Genomic DNA, 18541 nt, shown 5'->3' with positions numbered 1-18541 from the left:
GATGCTGCTTGGCCTGCTGTGTTCATCCAGCCCTGCACCTTGTTGTCACAAAGTGATAGGAATTAGGTTGAAACTGTTAAGATGTTTCAATCATTGTTTAATAATGACAGAAATCTAATTAGGAGCAAACAAACATATCAAATGATAGGAAATGTATTAGAAGATGCACACTAGAAAAGGATGGTTTCCTGTTCCTTTGATCAGCAGCTTATAGATGTTAAACATACAAACTTCTTTTTCCACCTATTTACTCAGTGCTAACTTCATGGAATCAGCCAGCATTAACAAATGGCATTCTGTAAATCATACCTCTGCCAGCTCTCTGAAAGAGCTACAAATTAGTCTTAACTTTCCCTTTCTTTCCTCAATATCCCTGCAGATATTTTGTTTACAAGTATACATCAAATTTAGGCAGTGTTCTCCAGATCATATCATGGTATATTCCAGATTGTAAAAATCTTTTGATTTCCTTCCTGTTTTTTTCACTATCTATCTGAGATCGATGTCATATGGTTAAGTTTTGTAAATTTTAAAAATATATACTCAAGATAAGGGGGCAAATTTTGCTGAGAAGTATTGAGAGCTAAGGAAAGAGAAACAGCAAAAGAGAAACAGAAAGGTAGAGTAGAAGAGGGACAGAATGTAGTACTCAAACAATAGCAATATATAAACATGTTATGCTGACTTTTTGAAGGAACTTCTTCAGTCTAACAGCTTAGTTTTTGGATTTTGTTTCATTTTGCAGTTTAACTGAAATATTTCAGATTAAACTCTCAAACCTTGGAGAATTCCCCCAGGCAAATATTATCAACTTTAATATACTAAAGCATTAAGTTCTTATCTCAAGCAATATCCAGCTTTCATGGGATTACAACAACAATAAGCAACACTGTGTTGAGGGAGAGAAAAAAAACCTAATTATGGATGCATACTAGTGGGAAACTGTTCTATTTTATAAAACCGCAGGTCTTATCAATACCAACAAAGACTACAATGTACCTTAAAGTCTCTCTTCTTTTCATAAACCAAAATAACAGGCTTGTAGACATTTGCAATAAGTTCATGCCGTTCAGATTTCCACAGGTATTCAACACATGCTTCCAACTGCTCCACAAGAGTATCCTATTCACACAGAAGAAAAAAGAATAATTAAAATTTTCTTGAACTTGCTATTTATAATAACACTGCAAGATTATGAAATATCATAATACTGAGGTAGAGAAATACATTAAGCCACTGATTTGTTTGGGTCCCCTGGTTCATGTACAGAAAGAAAAGTAGACATCAACATTGCAAGTATGCATTGAGAATCATTACAATTAGCACTTAACACATCCTTGGGAAATTACAGTGAATGTCTAAAGACAATGGCCTGCACAAGCTATGATTTTGAATGGTACTTTTACATGATTTCGGAGCTGATGATTCTTTACAGATCCAATGTAGCCTGGAACATGGCTAAAACTAGACTGATCAATTTCTATTCATAAGACCCAACTTTTTTCTTGCTCCCTACATCTGCTGTCAATACCTTGGTCTCTCAAAGAGATATTTTAATGCACTTAATCAGTTTAGCATGTTATTATGTTTGTGGATTAATAGAAGTTTACTTCACAGCACATTTCACACAGCGTACATAAAACCATTTAGGTGTAGAAGTGAAAAATAGGCCATTCAGCCCATCAAGTCAGCTCTGCAATTCAATGCAATCACGGTCAACCTGATAATCCTCAACTTCACTTTTCTGCCTTTTTCCCATAACCATTGATAACTTTACTCATTAAAAGCCTACCATAATCTTGAATACTCTTAACAACACAACCTCGACAGCCCTATGTGGTCAAGAATTCTACTGATTCACTACCCTCTAAGAGAAGAAATTCCTCCTCGTCTTTGTCTTACATTGGTGATCCCTTATTCTGAGTTTATTCTATGTAGTCCTAGACTCTCCTAAAGAGGAAACAACCTCTCTGCATCTACCCTGTCAAGCTCCCTAAGAATCTTACATGTTTCAATAAGGGCACCTCTTATTCTTTTCACCTCTAATGAGTATCAGCCCAACCTACTCAACATCTCCCAACAAGACAGTTCCTCTACACCTGGAATCAACCAAGTGAACCTACTCTGAACTGTCTCCAATGCCAGTATATTTTTTTTGAGATGAAGGGAACAAAAATATTCACAGTATTCCAAAGTATGATCTGGCTAGAGCCCTGTATAGTTTTAGCAAGACCCCTCCCTGTTTTTGTACTCCATTCCTTTTGAAATAAAGGTCAACAGTCCATTTGCCTTTCCTATTACCTGCTGAACATCAATGTTTGATTTTTGTAATTCTTATAGGATGGATAACTGTCTTGCAGAAGTTTCTAGCCCCAGCTTAATTCAAAATTGTTCTATTTCTTCTGTCTTTAAAGAGATTAATTTTCATTTAAGACCAAATGGGAAATGGACTGCGATCGACTGGTAAATAATTTTATACTCCATTATGCCACTAAATTGAAATTCATGCCTAGTAATTACCAAAAGTTCTGTCCTAAGAACAATGCAGAAATAAAGATACAATCTTACACAAATAGAAAAAAATTAGATAGAATATAGATAGAATTTAATAGATGTCATAAGATGTAAACCAAGGGCTGAACTTTACGAGCTATCTATGGCCACCAAAATGGTCAGGTGGACCTGTAATTTAAGACATTATGCCATTGGTGGCATATCGACTGTTGATCCTCCCACCTTCTGCACTAATTTGACAGGCGACTAGGTAAGCATCTGATAATTTGCCCATCCTTGGCCCATTTAAAGGTCTTTTTGTGGGCAATTAATGTCCAATTAAGAGCACCAATCCATCATCATCCATTATCACAGATCGCAGGAAGGCCTGTGCCCAACGTGTAGACTGGCACATTTAACCCCGCAGACTGCTAGTCAGTGAAAGGGATGCTTACTCCTTCATAAGCCCCCAGTATCAGCTGGATGCCCCTCTCCCCTGTCAACCCTTCCCTGTCCTCTTATAGATGAGCCTTTCTGACTGTTCCAAGGAGCCAGATACATTTTGCTCCTGCCCATCTGCGAGTTGCAGCTTTCATGTGGCCCATGTGCTTGCTCAGGACCGTAGCACTTACCTGAATTTTATGTGTCACTGGACATAACCTTGCATCGACTATACCTCTTACCCATGCAAGGCCATTTCTGTCATTCCTACACCAAACTTTGTCCCCTGAAATAAACTTAGGAGTCTAGTATTGGGCAACAGCGCTCTTGATGCCGTTTCATTCTCCCCATCCCTCTTCTCCCAACCCAGGTCCGGGAAGATCAGATTTAACTCAGTGTAGAGTTTTCTCTCCATTAGCAACTCTGCTGGAGCTATCCCTGTAGTTGCATGAGGGGTTGTTCTACAATCAAATAGGAACTGGGACAGTTTGGTATCTAGTGAAGCTGTAGGCTGTTTCTTTAAACCTGCTTCAAAGTTTTGACTGATCTTTCTGCCAGACCATTGGATGATGGATAGTATGGAGATGTTCTGTTATGTCCAGATACACAAATCCCCACTGTTAAGTGTTAAGTGTTATCTATGACCAACAAATCAGGGAGTCTGTGTATTGCAAAAGATGTGCACAGTTTTTCTCTTGTTGTCCCTGTGTTTGATGAATGAACTCTACTCACATCAAAGCACATTGAGTGGACATCGATAATGGTTAAGGATTTTGAGCCCATGAAAGGACTGCATAGTTGACATGCAATTGAGTCCAGGGTTGACCCAGCCATTTCCCCAAATGTGGGGGAGCTGCTGGTGATAATGTTTATACTTATTGGCACTCTGGGCATTGGTCCACCATTGCAGCTATGTCTGCATCCAATCCTAGCCACAAGGCATTACTTTTCCCCAACATCTTCATTTTGGAGATGACCCTGGTGGAGTTCTGCCAGTATCTGTTGATGACCTTTGCTCGGTACAGACACTCTTCATCCCCATAATAATATGCCGTCCCATACTGTGATCTGATCTCTCTGGGTCCAATGAGATTTCAAGACGTCCCTTAGTTTGTTTCTATCAGCACCAGCTATTTCAGTTTTGCTAGGACCAGATCTTTTACATCCAAAGTCTGATATTGTCAGCTGTGACATGAAGTGTGTCCAGAAAATTTAAAACCATTACGGACTCTTCAGTGGCAGTACCACCAGTGGTGTATCTGCCAGTGGGAGATGGCTCCATGCATCCACATTTGCTACTTGGCCTCCCAGACAGTGTCCCAACTTGTATTAGAGCCCACCACCGAATTCAGCCTTAAGCTATGGATGGCACTGCCTAGTCCTCTTTAAGTAGACCTAGCAGGGGTTCGTGGTCCATTATTATTAAAAATTTACATCTGTAAAGGTATTGGAGGAACTTCCTTGACTCCAAATATGACCGCCAAATGTTCCTTCTCTAGCTGGGTGTATTTACGCTCTGTATTAGCCAAATTCCTGAATGCATATCAAGGGGAGGCAATAGTTAAGTGCTGTTATTGCTGGATGGTAATCCAGAGACCCAGGTAATGTTCTGGGAACTCAGGTTCCAATCCCACCATGGCGGATGGTGGAATTTGAATTCAATAAAAATCTGGAATTAAAAGTCTAATGATGATCACAAATCTGTTATCGATAGTCAGGAAAAACCCATCTGAGTCACTAATGTCCTTTAGGGAAGGAAACTATCATCTTTACCTGGTCTCGCCTACACATGGCTACAGGCGTGGGAGCCAAAGCACCTTTGATTGCCCTCACTTTCTCTTCCAACAGGTATAACTTGGTCTTGTCAACTCTGTAGCCCCAGTAGGTCACTTGGGGGTGCCTAAAACACACATTTTTCCCTTCTAAGTCATACACCCACCTGGGAGGAACATCTAAGGACCACGTCCAACTTGTCCTTATTGGTCCTCCCTGTTATTAGCATGTCATCTAGATAAATGGCAACCTGGGATAGAACTTGTAAAATGTCCTGCATTATCCGCTGAAAAATGGCACGGGCTGACAATACCCCAAATGGCAGTCTCATCTATTGATACAAACCCTTATGGGTATTAATTGTAGCATATTTCTGGGACTCCTCATCTGATCGCAATTGCAAGTACAAATGGTTCACAACTTAGAAATCCTCTATGTGAAGGATTGGGTATTTACCCAGCCATAAAAATTGTTATTACTTGTTTAAAATCCCCACAAAGGTGAACCGATCCATTGGGCTTCACAATCGGTTTGACTGTTGCTGGACTGGTTTGATGATTCCTTCAATTTCCAGCCTTCTGATTTCTGCCTTGTAAGGCATATGGCACTGGGGGGGCCTTGCAGAATCATGGAATTGCTTCCTGGTCAACATGGCCTTGGCTCCTTTGATAGTCCCTGGATCTTCCTGAAAATCTTCCAGATATTTAATTAAGACTTCACTCAGGCAACCGTTTCCTAATTGAAAAACGTTGAACCAATCTAGGTGAATCTTTCTCAACCGATTTCATCCCATCAAGTTTGGGCCTGTGCCTTTTAACACAATCAGTGGTAAATGCACAAACTGTTTCTCATAAGAGACCAGGATCAACGTTGAACCCTTAATCTGTAAAGTTCCGTAGTATAGGTTCTCAGTCTAGCCGACATCTTGCACAAATTTAAGGGTTGGAGCCCAGAGCGAATTTTGTTAAAGACTGGTTCTGTAATTGCTGAAATGGCTACAAAAGTATCAACCTCCATTATAATTGGGTGGCCATTTAACCAGATGTTTGTTTTGACTGGTTCTGTTTTGGATGTCGCTAAGCAATTTAACTGTTCCAAACCAGATGTAGGTGGATTTTACTGGGTGTGCACTCTCCTGGATACCATCTTATGAATTCTCTTACTCAGATTAGGTCTAGTAAGATTCCTTGATGTCTTGACTTTGCATACTGGCAGCAACTACAATGCCTTGCCGGCCTGGATCCTGAAGGCAATTCCAACCATTTGGCCAAGGCTTAGCTTTGTTTTAGTGTTTTGCTCTAGAGTCTCCCTAGTCAAGATATGTCCTGAGTGAAGCTATGCAATTGCTTGTTCCCAAAGCTCAGGTGAACTGGTGAGGATGTCCACTTCCATTGGAAGACCCTGCAACTCATATGCTGCACTTGCCACATTTTCTAATGATAAAGCCAATTGTAGTGCCTGTTTGAAGTCCAGTTGGGCTTCAGCTAGTAGGTGCTTTTGAATGGTTTCATTAAAAATCTCACATACCAAACAGTCTTTAAGCACCTCATTGTGGATCAAACTAAAATCACATGCCGCTGCCAGATGTCTTAACCTACTCAAAAATCCTGATATAGATTCTTCTCGTTCTTGAATTGCTGAGTAAAAATGATAGCATCTCAGAATTAGAGAAAGCTTGAGGGTCATAACATTCCTTAACTGAATCTGCCAACTCTTGAAAGGTTTTAATGTTCGGTGCCTCAGGTAAAGGTAGTCTCCTAATAGCTGAAAAAGCTGTGGGTCCAGAAGTAGTCAGAATAGCTTATAGCTTTTCATCTGCCCCAATGTCATTTGCCCAGAAAAAAAAACACACTCTTCCCACATACTGAGTCCAGCAGGGTCAAATGAGTCAAGCTTCCAAAACAATGACATGATGCAAGCAATGCTTACCCCTACTCTAAGCCGACTGTTGCCAGCAAGTTTCTTCAGGTCATGCTTTATTTTCGTTGTGACTGAAATAACTCCACAGAGGCTAGTATCCTCCATTAAGTCACCCTTTATTTACACGTAGAAAGTCCTTGACACTGATCCATCTCCCTCAGAGCCAGCTCTCAAAGTGAACAGGATGTTTGTCACTCCCTGTTTTTATCTGTCAGTCAGGGCTCCCTAATTGAATCAGCTTAACAGCTCCAATCAGGAAACTCATATTCTATGAAGTCCAAGTGGCTGACCTCATTACAATCACTACACTAACCAATCCATGCTGGAGTTTATCCTCGACATCCGTAATATTCCTATTTTAAAGTTCAAGTTCTATATTCCTTTATTTCCCTCTCCTTCAGTTGCTATACTGAAATGTTGACAAGATCACCTATTTATTATTAACTGCATATTACAAAGCCTCTTAGTATTGAATGAAATCATTGCTTCTGCTCTCTGTCTGAATAATCTTATACTAATTTAATATCAATGTCGCACCAGAGATTGTGGTGGAACTATAGCAGAAATTGCGGCGCAAATATTACTACTTTCAAAAGCCGAGTGGTAGGAAATCAAGAAAACAGGACTCAGTGGACTGTTGTTTCGGCGGGCTGCTAAAGAAATATTAAATGGGTTGAATTTTCTAATTCAGTTAATGTAAAATTCTCTTATCTAGCCTCTCCTATTACTGTTTCAGAACTTACAAGTCATCGACTGCCTATATTAGCTAACTGTGATCACAAACCCCTCAAATAATAACAACAAAAAGAAACAAACATGCCAAACATTTCAGAAAACTGAAACATGCCACCACTGCTATACAAACCAGTATTCTGTTAATAGCCATTTTTCATTAACTTATACGATGCATTATATTAAAGTGGCAATAATTCCAACCTCAGTATATGGGGTGTCCTGCATTCCACAGTCTTCCTTCATTTCCCCTTCTTCTTTCACATTGGGAGTAATAGTTTGGAAAGCTGACCATCCCATTGAAAACAAACCTAAGAGAAAAGTTGCGTTAAACTCAATTATATGCAATTTTATATTGATAAACATGTTGACAAACAAAAGAATTTCAATTAAGGATTACAAGACTATTCTGCAAAGCAATATTTTAATTTTTCCTTGTTTTGATTAATAATCTTAAATGTACACTTTTTGGTAATTTAACAAACCTTTGTTAACCTTCTGCATTATTGGACTAACTTCGTAACAAAACAATGTATAATTTATAGGTTATTACTTTATTCTGCCTGAATACTAAAACATCAGTGAATCAGATATAGAGTTGAAAAACTTCAAAGGTGGCTCTAAATGAATTCAGAACAGAGCAGATGAAAAACTTGTGACTGTTTCCGTTAAATGCATGAGTCATGGTTTGACACCATGGCACTCCTTTTGACCATAACATGCTTAATATTTGCATCAGAGATGATAGCTTTCTTCTCTATCTCAGCCCTCAAAAAAGCCACTTAATCTCTCTGGGAATTTGCTGTCTTTGTGAAGAACTGTATCCTCAGATTTGGGGCTTTACGTTGCAACCTGATATGTCTTAAGTCCTGAAAAAAGCAATGATAAAATAGAGTGATGCCCATCTAAATGAATTCTTCAGTTGACAATTTTTGTGAGGTGGAAGTTCATCATGGACATCAGAGCAAAGTGGACCAGATATGCACAAGACACCTTTATAGAATTAAGCTACTGTGGATGCTGGAAACTTAGAAATAGAAGCAGAAAATGCTGGAAATTGCTGACAAGGTGGGGGCAAGGGATTGTTTGCTTGCAAGTTCGTCCTCAGTGACTCTTCTAGACCAGATTTGGCAGTCTTAGGCTGGACCAGATTGTTCACAACTTTAATGTCATATTTGACCCCAAAATGAGCCACTGACCACATATTTGCACCGTCATTACAATTGTCTATCTCTACCTTAACCAATAATGCAATTCCACCCACACCTTAGCTCATCTGCTGCTGAAACCCACATGCACAGCCTTAGTTTCCTTGACTATTCCACTGTACCCCTGACCAGTCTGCCATACATTACCCCCCGTAAACCTCTGGTCATTTAAAACTCAGCTGTCTTTATCTTTACTTGCACCAATTCTTATTTGTCCACCACCCCATACAATCTACATTGGATCCCAGTCAAGCAAAGTCTCAATTTTAATATTCTCATTGTAGTTTTCAAATCCCTCACTCATTTATATGTTTGTAATCTCCTTCAGCCTCAGATATGTGTAGTCATCGAATTCTGGCCACATGAGCATTGCCGGAATATTTGGATATTTTAGGATGTTGAACGGGTTATATAAATGAAAGTTATTACTAATAACCATGCAGTAGAAGTCAGGTTAAGAAATACAGAAACATTGAAAAAATTGCACCACAGAAGAAAACCATTCAGCCCTCCATGTCTGTGTTGACTGAAAAAGGCAACATGTCTAATACCGCACATTAATTTTTGGTCCGAAGCCCTGTAGGTTGCAGCATTTCATGTACATGTACAAGTGTTTCCTTTAATGTGATAAGGATTTCTGCCTCCAACATCCTTTGCAGGCAGTGAACTCCTGACCTCTGCCATCCTCTGTGTGGAAACATTTCTCAACTCTCTGTTACTTTTGCAAGTTACTTTAAAGCTATGTCCAGTGTTATTGAACACGTTGATAAAGGTAATAGATCACCTCGATCCATTAGGTCTATGCCTCTGATGATTGTATACACTTCAATTAAATCTCCCCTCAACATCCTCAGTTCTACAGAAATCAATACCAGCAAACTAAATCATTCCTCACAGTTAAAATTCTCCATTCTTGGCAATATCCTTTGTTTGAAAAACGCTGTTCACTGGTACAAAAGCAAATTGAGAAATTAATGACCCATTTTACACAGATATTGGAGTAATCGTTAACATAAAATGCCAACTTGTAAGCAAGAGAGCATAACTGACTCAATATAAGGGGAATACAAAACTAAACTACAAATATTGTACTTATGCAAATAATAAACATTTCAGGGGCTTGTGATCCTAACAGAACAGATGATAATGGTTAAAAAAAAAATCTGCAGCATTTTTAAATTGGAAAATAAAAGTCGGCAAATTACCAAATTGAATTTTTTAGGTCAATAGCAGATTTTTAAAAAAATTATATAGGGAAGTAATTACATTTTAATGCTTTGCATGTTTAATCTGGAGACGAAAGAGATTACTTTCCATGATTAGTTAACAAAGAAAGTTAAATCTATTTTGGGATGGTACTGACATGTTCTGGCTATTGGCCCACCTCCTCCTTACAAAATCTAACAAGGAGGAAATTGAGTATGTAATATTCACATATGAAAGAAATATTTTTTTAAAAAATAATTAATATTAACAAGGCACATGAATTGCCAGAAAAGCAAATCTGTAAACATGAAAGTTTAGTGTACTGTTTGCTAAAGCTGTAAATTATGAATTAGTACTTGGATATGTTTAAACATATTAGCAAGAAGTAATCATCAAAGACAGTAAAACACTACAGAGTTAATGAAATATGCATGGAGTTGCCCTTGCACACATCACAAAGCATTGTTAGATCACTCACTTCTTCCTTCATTTGATGTTAGTAATTGGTTACTGTCAGGGTTATTTGATTCTTCAGAGAAGGTGGTTGATAAACGAGTCACTTCTGATTTCCAATAACCTATAGCAAGGTAGTATTAGAATAATATGATACTACTGTTAAAGAAACACAAATGATATTAAATTTGATAAATACTTTAACTAGATCATAAAATTTTGTCAAAAGAAGCCCACACAAAATTTGCATTATATTAATGTGGAAAGCTGTCATTAATAAAGCTTTTGTGGTAAGGAACCAAATCACAGCTTGTTCAGCTTTTTGGAAGATTTGGTAACAAGTTCAAGTCCCACTCCAGCACTTAAAATTGGCCACCAATGAAGTGCTCATGATGTGAGCTATCAGGTTGCCAAACAGATTAGAGGTCCTTCCAATACTCCATCCTTATGTTTTCCCCCAGGTAAAGGGTGTGAAGACACCAGAAGCAACAACCCACCTTTTATGTAAAGAACAAGTGAACAGCTTACCAAAAATCAGGCCCAGATTTCTGGCGCTTGATCTGCCTCTGAATGGCTTGAAGTAAGTTTATTTACTCAGGGACTTTTATTGGCGTATTCAAAGGCTTCCATAAATTGAGCCGATGAGTTCTGTTCATAATGGGTAGGCGTGGTGGTGTGGAGTGACGGATGTGAGGCAAGGGGTTTAAATTGTTCAGAGGTTTTACATTTCTGTTGTTTGCAAGCTCTTCCCAATACAGCTCAACTTGGCACTGATTCCGTGCGAAGAACAAGGCTGAGTTTCATCGGAAATGGAGACAGGTATTTTAATATGCCCATTTCAGAATCATTCCACTTCTCCACCTTGACCTTGCTGCTAAAGGTCAGTTAAGCCAATGGCTATGGAAAAAAGAAACCCATTTCCTACCAGCACAGCAATAGAAGCAGAATTGTGACAGTTCGATTAGATCTCTGGGATGAAAGACTGGCCCAACCTGTCTAAGTCAGGTTTCAGTGTACAGTTGTATGAGGCAAGACATCATATGCTACCCTACATTCTATCACTTCTCATGGAGATCAATAGCAAGAAGCATATGAGTAAACTGCTTTATTTTCTAGATTTTCACGGCTTCAACAGTAGATCATACACTGCATTCAGCAATGTTCGAGAACAGGAAGACTTTTCATTTATGAACATGTAACCTGCGTATGACCACAGGCAGTTCTGTGCCTGGATTCCTGGCAGCTGTCATAACTTATTCAGCCTGAGCCAAATTTCAATTCTCCCATCTCTGGGTATCGCTGGGTAACTGTCCCAATGCTTGGGGATAAGTTATATCGCCAAGAGTCAGTTCACAAACCCAGACACAGCCACAGAGGGGAACTACAATCAGAGATTTACCCCCAACAGAGTTCCAGTTGTGATTTTAAAACAAAGGCCTCATTGTCAGGACATCACTGACCCTCAATGAAGGTCCAAATGAGCCTCATGATTTTTCAACATCACATTTGAATTTTGCTGAAAACCCTCAACAATATGTGTGTTTTGTCAGTAATACTCAAGTTCTGTAGGATCAAATAACAACATGACACACTTACTTCCATTCAATTCCATCTGTCATGTTCAAGCCTATTCACTTTGCCTGCTCAGGTTCTCTTGAAGCCTCCTTACATCCTCTCCATTATTTACATTCACAGTTTGAGAGTCAGTTTGGAATCATCAGCAAATTAGAAAATATTACAATTGGCCCCCATATCCAATTCATTTAGATAAGTCGTGGACAGTTTTGGACCTCGCACTGATCCTTGCAGTACCCACTGGTAATAGTCTGCCATCCAGAATGATCCCATTATTCCTATTCTCTACTTTCTGTCTGTTAATCAATTCTCAATCCTTACTGGTATATTGCCCCCAAAGCCATGTGTTCTAATTTTATTTACTAATCCCTTATGCGGGATGTATTCCGAAGGTTTCTGAAGACCACATACACCACATCCACTTGTTCTCCTTTATCAAAGCTGCAAGTAGCATCCTCAAAAAATGCCAGCAAGTTTGTCAAACATGGTTTCCTCTTTATACACCCATCCTGATTCTGCCTAATCTGGACACTCTTCTAAATATCCAGTTATCTCATCCTTTAGAATAGATTCTAACACTTTTCTAACTTCTGATATCAAACTGATGGGTTTGCAGTTTTCCATTGTCCCTCTTTCTTCCTTCTTAAATGGTAAGGTTTCATTCACTACTTTCCCATCTGCAGGAACGTTTCTATACAGTCTCTTACATTAGGAAGCACCTAAACAGTACTTCAATGTTAAATCTGTAGATGTCTCTGTTTAAGCATCTTCAGGCACGTTCAAATTATGGTCTAGTCAATTAGGACCAAGGTTGCACACAAATCCAGCCATTCAAATATGTGTTTTATTATACTTACAGTCTGTTTTCACCCTTCCACCAAAATAACCCTTCTAGGATGGATGTCATAGATATTTGGTTTACAAGATTGTGCTTTGTATTTGTTTACTTACTTACCTCTTCTTTTCAGGTACTCGGATACAAGAGCAGCTATATGGATGTAGCACATCGCAGCCTGCAATATCAGAAATATCAATGTTATTTAAGAAAGTACATTTCACTGCAACACATGACTGCAGAGATTCAAGATGACAGTTCACCACCTTTTTCTCAAGGACAATTTCAAGATCGCAATAAATGCTGGTCTTTCTACTGACATTCAGAACTTTGAAAAAAAAAGTCCACCTTGTCACCAAGCAAATCCATTCTGCTCTCTGATGACACAAGGGTCAATTTTAACTCTGCCCACTTGGCAGAGACTAGGCAGTTAAAATAGGCTCAGGTAATTTTCCCTCCTTCAATTCCCCTCATTTTTCATAACCTAGTTTTATTACTCTCACATTAACCTGCTCCTTTGAACAGATGAAGAGGACTCCAGCCTGGAGATTGTAGTCAGTGCTTAAAAATATAGAATGGGCCCTGATTAGGTCATCAGGCCTCATTGTAACATTAACCTGGGCAGCAAATCCAGGCCGATCTGGTGCATTGACGGTGTGAAGACGTCCAAAAGATTTACTTGTAGCTTTAACTTTTGGCTTTCTTCTAACCCAGGAGCACAATTGTTTCTCTGGGCTCAACGAGGAAACCTAGGGGCCTCCTCCATCCTGCATTTCCCGAATTCTCCCATATCTGTGAAGCTCTACGCAAGTCCTTGCTAACCACTTAGATTTCTACTGTGGCCTCCTGCAGCCAAAATACCACTCCTGTTGGTCTCCTGGGTTTGGGAAGGAGTCTTGCAGAGCCCTTGTAGGCGAGGCCTCAGCTTTAAAGCTTCCTTGGACAGTGTTCAGCTATGAAAAACAAATATTTTATCTGTTGTGCAATAGGTCATTTCCAGAAAGTGTGGCAAAGAGGGACACAGTTGAATAGCTATCCACATAGAGAAGTTAATGAGGTTCAATAGTCTATGTCAGAAGAGAAACCTAAAGTTAAAGTCAAAAGTCTACATCTTTCAGCACAGATCTGCACACAGATTGAGAATAAAAATCTGCTGACACAAAACGTCATGGAAGCCATCACAGAGATTGGACAATTGGTGTCCAACAAATGAAGATACTGCAAAGAAATAACCACCTGTTTCAGCACGGAAGGCATCCTCAGAGAAGGAAATCCAAGAATTAAAAGTGCAGCAGAATAAAGAAATGTCTAGACCTGACTGTCAGCAAGAGAATCAAAGACAATAGTCTTCCGCCCAGCAAGATACAGTCTCCCAAGTCCAAACAGAATGCATTCCAAGGGAACAGTGAGATTTCTAGATTGCCTGAATTTTTAAAGTCAGAAATATGGGGGTAGTGGGATATGTAATTATATTCCCAAATGTATAAGATTAATAATAGGGTTAACTGCTTTGTGGGTGATTTTTAATGTATCTGAAAGGATTAATACTGAGGAGTGCCAAAAACACCCCCTACTATGATGATGTTATATGGCCCTGTGGCCAGAACAGCTTAGGATTTCAAAGCATTACTAATGCGTGCCCCCCCACCCCCTCCCCCACACTGCTCAGAGTCTCTGTAACAATGCCAATGTTAGCGTAACCCCTAACCAGCTCACAGGCAATGAACTGTTAACACTTCAATTCTAGAACCTCTTCTAGCTAGATCAGTAAGTAGCTTCCCTCAAACACCACTCAACCAAGCAGGGACTGTAGATTCCTACATTGAAAGAGGATGGTGAGTAAACCTATCCCATGGTGTGGTGCAAAGTTGGTTTAACTGCACATACAACCAAAATGAGTCAGATGATGTTTAACTCATTCAGTTTCCTGTTGGGAAAGCCGATCAAATACCGCATCAATTAACTTCAAATATAGATTCCTCACATTTCTTCATCTCCTTCTTTCTTAAAGCTTTGATTGGAGATTATAATACATTCAATTTTTTCGGCAGAAACAGGAATCAATGCCTTAACAAATAAGGTAATGTAAATTACCTCTGACACATCTCCATTTCGTATATGAATTTTTGCCATGCTCTCAAGCCAAGTCATTCGCAGTTCAGGAGTACTGGCATATGAATTTGCTAGACTGTACTGAAGATCAACCAGCATCTCTGGATCCTTCTCATGCTCTTTCATCTGAGCTGTGGCCATTAACACGGTTCTTATTCGCTTAGTCAGGTCCTTCACTTCCATAGGAAATAAAGTATTCTACAGGATATGAACCCAAGGAAAGGTTACTTTGCAGTCACTTATAACAAGCATTTAACTATTGCTGACTTATGTTTACATCTGACATTCACAATAAAATTAAAGGCTTAAATTTTCTTGACCTTAAAATGGCTGTTCTGGAGGTGCGAAGCTGTGAAGGTTGGGAGGAACCATTCTCAGATATATCCCTGCACATTCCAGCTGGAAGCCAGGTTTAGAACAAGAACAGAAATAGCTGGAGAAATTCAGCAGATCTGGCAGCAACTGTGGAGAGAAAGCAGAGTTAACTTTTCGAATTCAGCTCTAAAAAGGGTCACTGGAAACGAAATGTTAACTTTGCTTTCTCTCCACAGATATTGTCAGACCAGCTGAGTTTCTCCAGCTATTTCTGTTTTTGTTTCAGATCTTCAGCATCCGCAGTTGTTTGTTTTATCTTACGGTCCAGGGTTGGAGTGGGTGTTGGGTTGACTGGACATTCCATGGAAGTGGGCACCAATTAAGATATTAAAGGTCCTAAATAAGTTAAATTTTACAGCTCACCCCTAACAGAGTGGGCACCGCACCAAACGCAGAGGTCACCATCTAAATGCAGCAGTTGGGGAGATGATTGGCAGCCTCAAAAACCAATGACAGCATCCTGAGCTAGAAGGGGCACAGGGGCGACTTGAATAATTTTTCTGGAGGGATTTCCCCTCTGCATTAAAGTGTTTAATAACCTCAACCCTTATAAGTTTGTTTTAGATCTGTGCCTGCAAGGACACCTCCATTTTGAGGTACCCTCAAGGTCCCCGATCTGCTTCAGCAGTGCCCATCTCTCCTGGTGTGGATACCAGGCTTTAGAGTTGTTCACCCTCTTTTGGTGGCAGCATCGGAAGCCCATCTGTTACCCTTAATAGGATGATGAGTGTGGAGGAGGCCATTTCCACAATGACTGTTATCAGCAAGACTACGGCTCAGGAGATGGACCATCATTTTTTTTTCTTGAAGCCAGGGTATATGAAACACCAACTAAAATGGTAGAACATTTGCCACTAATTCCACATATGTCAAGTTTCAATCACATAATTTGGACCCAAAAGCTAGGGAATTGTGGGGGCAGAAAAGAAATGGTTGTTTAATTCAAGACGTTATACAGGCAGTTGCAACACTTTATCTCTGCAGCCATAGAGCAGAATAACTTCAAACTGATGCACTGTTGTTCTGATCGTAGGTCAGTACGTTTTATACATGGAAGCAGCGTTCAATACCTTGCTTACAAACAGACGTTAAAGTAACTTTTCTAAACTTTACTCACACTCATGGGCTTATCTCCATTCGCAAAATTATTAATTATCGCCAGTGACTGTTGAAACCGAGTGCCTCCCATTCCCACATCTGCTATCAGTTGACTTACAGCTTTGATAAGCTGGAAAAGAAATGCAAATACAAACTCAAAATTGCCGTGCATAGAGGCATGGGAATACTGTCAGCTATTATAATGCAAAACATCAATATTTTTAATATATTAATTAATCTGTTAATTAAACTGTAATGATTTTTTTTATTCCAGTCTGAAACATTTTGGCCATGTCTGGTTACATTTAGCCCTCACAATGAATGCCATGCCATTCTGGTCACCACACAACAGGAAGGATGTGATTGCACTGGAGTGGGTACAGACGAGATTCACCAGGATTTGCGTTGGATGGAGTATTTCAACCATGAAGAAGGGCTGGTTAAACTTGGGTTGTTGTCTTTGGTGCAGAGAAGGTTGAGGGAGGATCTGGTAGAGGTGCAAAAGATTATGAGGGGCATGAACGGGGTGAACAGAAAGCAGTTGTTCCCCTTAGTCAAAGGATCAAGAGCAAGGCGGTACACTTTTAAAGTGAATATATGAGGTTCAGAAAGTATTTGAGGATTTTGTTTTACTTAGAGGGTGGTGGGAATCTAGAATGCATTATGTGGGAGGATAGCTGAGGCAGGTAATCTCACAACTTTTAAAGAGTACTTGGTTGAGCAATTGAAGTGTCGTAATGTTGAAGGCAGTGAGCCTGAAATGGGGACAGAAGAATAACAAAAGATTAGATAGAATAATTAAACAAGTTAACGTATATCACTGCCAATTCTGGACAAGTCATTTAGTTTTACTTAGGTTGAGAATTTGATTAAGTTGTGAGAAACATGACTGTTTTTACATTATTAATTGCACAGGAAATAAGGACAATTAATATTCAATTATCAACAAGTTAAAACCACGGTAAGAATTTTGATCAGTAAATTATAATTTTATCTTTTGCAAATACAACTATAAATTGGAAGATATTAAGCCTACCGAATGAAATAATAAGGAAGATTTAATTGATGGGCGTTATGAACATGTCAATAAGAGAGTTTTATGCTTGTCATCAGATACCAGAATTTGCATTAATCTCTAAACATAGCTGCAGGCCATGAATTAGTGGTTATGTCTATATCAAATAGTGGTTGTTGTACATGTCATTGACACAAACAAAGCGGTGATACATTTAATAACTAGCACGGCACTAACAGGCTACCTGCTTTCGACATGAAAACTTAAGAAACATTGGGCTGAACCTTATGTTATTTTGGCTAAGTCTGAGTTGTGCTGAGATTTTAAAAAGGAATTTTTGCCATAAAGTTTAGCAAGTTTTCTTGCCATATCTTGCTAAACTCACCTCATTAACTAGCTACCCCATCTACGGTGTGTGACATGTCTGATTTTAGCTCCACCTTACCACGTGCTGTTCTCAGAACAACTTGCCACTCAATGGATATCTGCCAAAAGACTGCCATCTCTTGCATCCACACCATCTTTAAGAGGCTGCTGTACACCTAGATGAGTACTGGCATTCCAAAGCTGCCTTGATCATTCATGGAGAATCTTCTTCTGCAGAAGATGTCGAAGAAGGAAAAATGGGTCTGCGCCTCTCTGACAGGGACCTGGAGGTCTTGATTGGTGGTTGGTGCAAAGAAGATGCTTGCAAAATCTTCCCTCACTCACTCTTGTCCACTCCGCCAACCTCCCATACAACTAATTCTGTACATCCTCTTTGCTATCTACTCAACTGTTTGGAACAGCCCACCATCTTTTGCTCATCTGTGTTAGCGCTAACAGCCCTGTGACCCACTTTCATCTCACTCAGTTCTTCCCTTCCTCTCATCACATTGGAAGACAAGCCCCGACAGGGTAGACAGAGCCTGTATAGGAGCAGGTGTGTCTGACATTAGGCTCCTTACCCCTACAGGGAGAGAATTCTGTACATCAAAGGAGAAGACTGGAACTGCTCCAGTGATGCCAAGCCATCAATGTCGCACCAACTGAGTAAGTGCCATGCTTCATTCCACTGCATCAACCCCATTGTCAGCCTCATTCATTGCACCCCACCTCAAACTACTGATGGTGATACCTGCTCTCTTGTGTGCTTCAGAGACAGCCAGCATGTCCAGCAACTCCACAGACAAACAATTAGTTCCTCAAGTCACCTCCTCAACCACGGAGGACAAGAGCACTGAGTCCGCAGAGGAAGAATCAGCAAGTGTGCTACTTGTACCCCGACATGGCCTATCATCTAACTTAATGACATCTTGGTGGCAA

At 39.7% G+C, this 18541-nt stretch overlaps 1 protein-coding gene across 10 annotated transcripts in view; it reads right to left on the bottom strand.

The window, feature by feature from the left end:
- The window catches only part of dock10 (dedicator of cytokinesis 10), a 332745-nt gene that overhangs the window by 46324 nt on the left and 267880 nt on the right, over positions 1–18541 (bottom strand). For 8 of the 10 annotated variants that reach the window (XM_048604383.1, XM_048604388.1, XM_048604384.1 and 5 more), the window contains exons 43-48: positions 16241–16351; positions 14731–14946; positions 12757–12814; positions 10252–10350; positions 7564–7670; positions 1000–1122 (exon numbers count right to left, since the gene is read on the bottom strand). In XM_048604383.1, the coding sequence (XP_048460340.1) occupies positions 1000–1122; positions 7564–7670; positions 10252–10350; positions 12757–12814; positions 14731–14946; positions 16241–16351 (714 nt within the window). The remainder of the gene's footprint in view (positions 1–999; positions 1123–7563; positions 7671–10251; positions 10351–12756; positions 12815–14730; positions 14947–16240; positions 16352–18541) is intronic. The other 2 variants (XM_048604391.1, XM_048604392.1) reach the window with 1 other exon arrangement.

The sequence above is a fragment of the Rhincodon typus genome, chromosome 13 (genome assembly GCF_021869965.1).
Source record: "Rhincodon typus isolate 14 chromosome 13, sRhiTyp1.1, whole genome shotgun sequence".
Lineage (NCBI taxonomy): Eukaryota > Metazoa > Chordata > Chondrichthyes > Orectolobiformes > Rhincodontidae > Rhincodon > Rhincodon typus.
The sequence above is the reverse complement of the archived record's forward strand: the minus strand, read 5'-3'. Positions and strand labels throughout refer to the sequence as shown.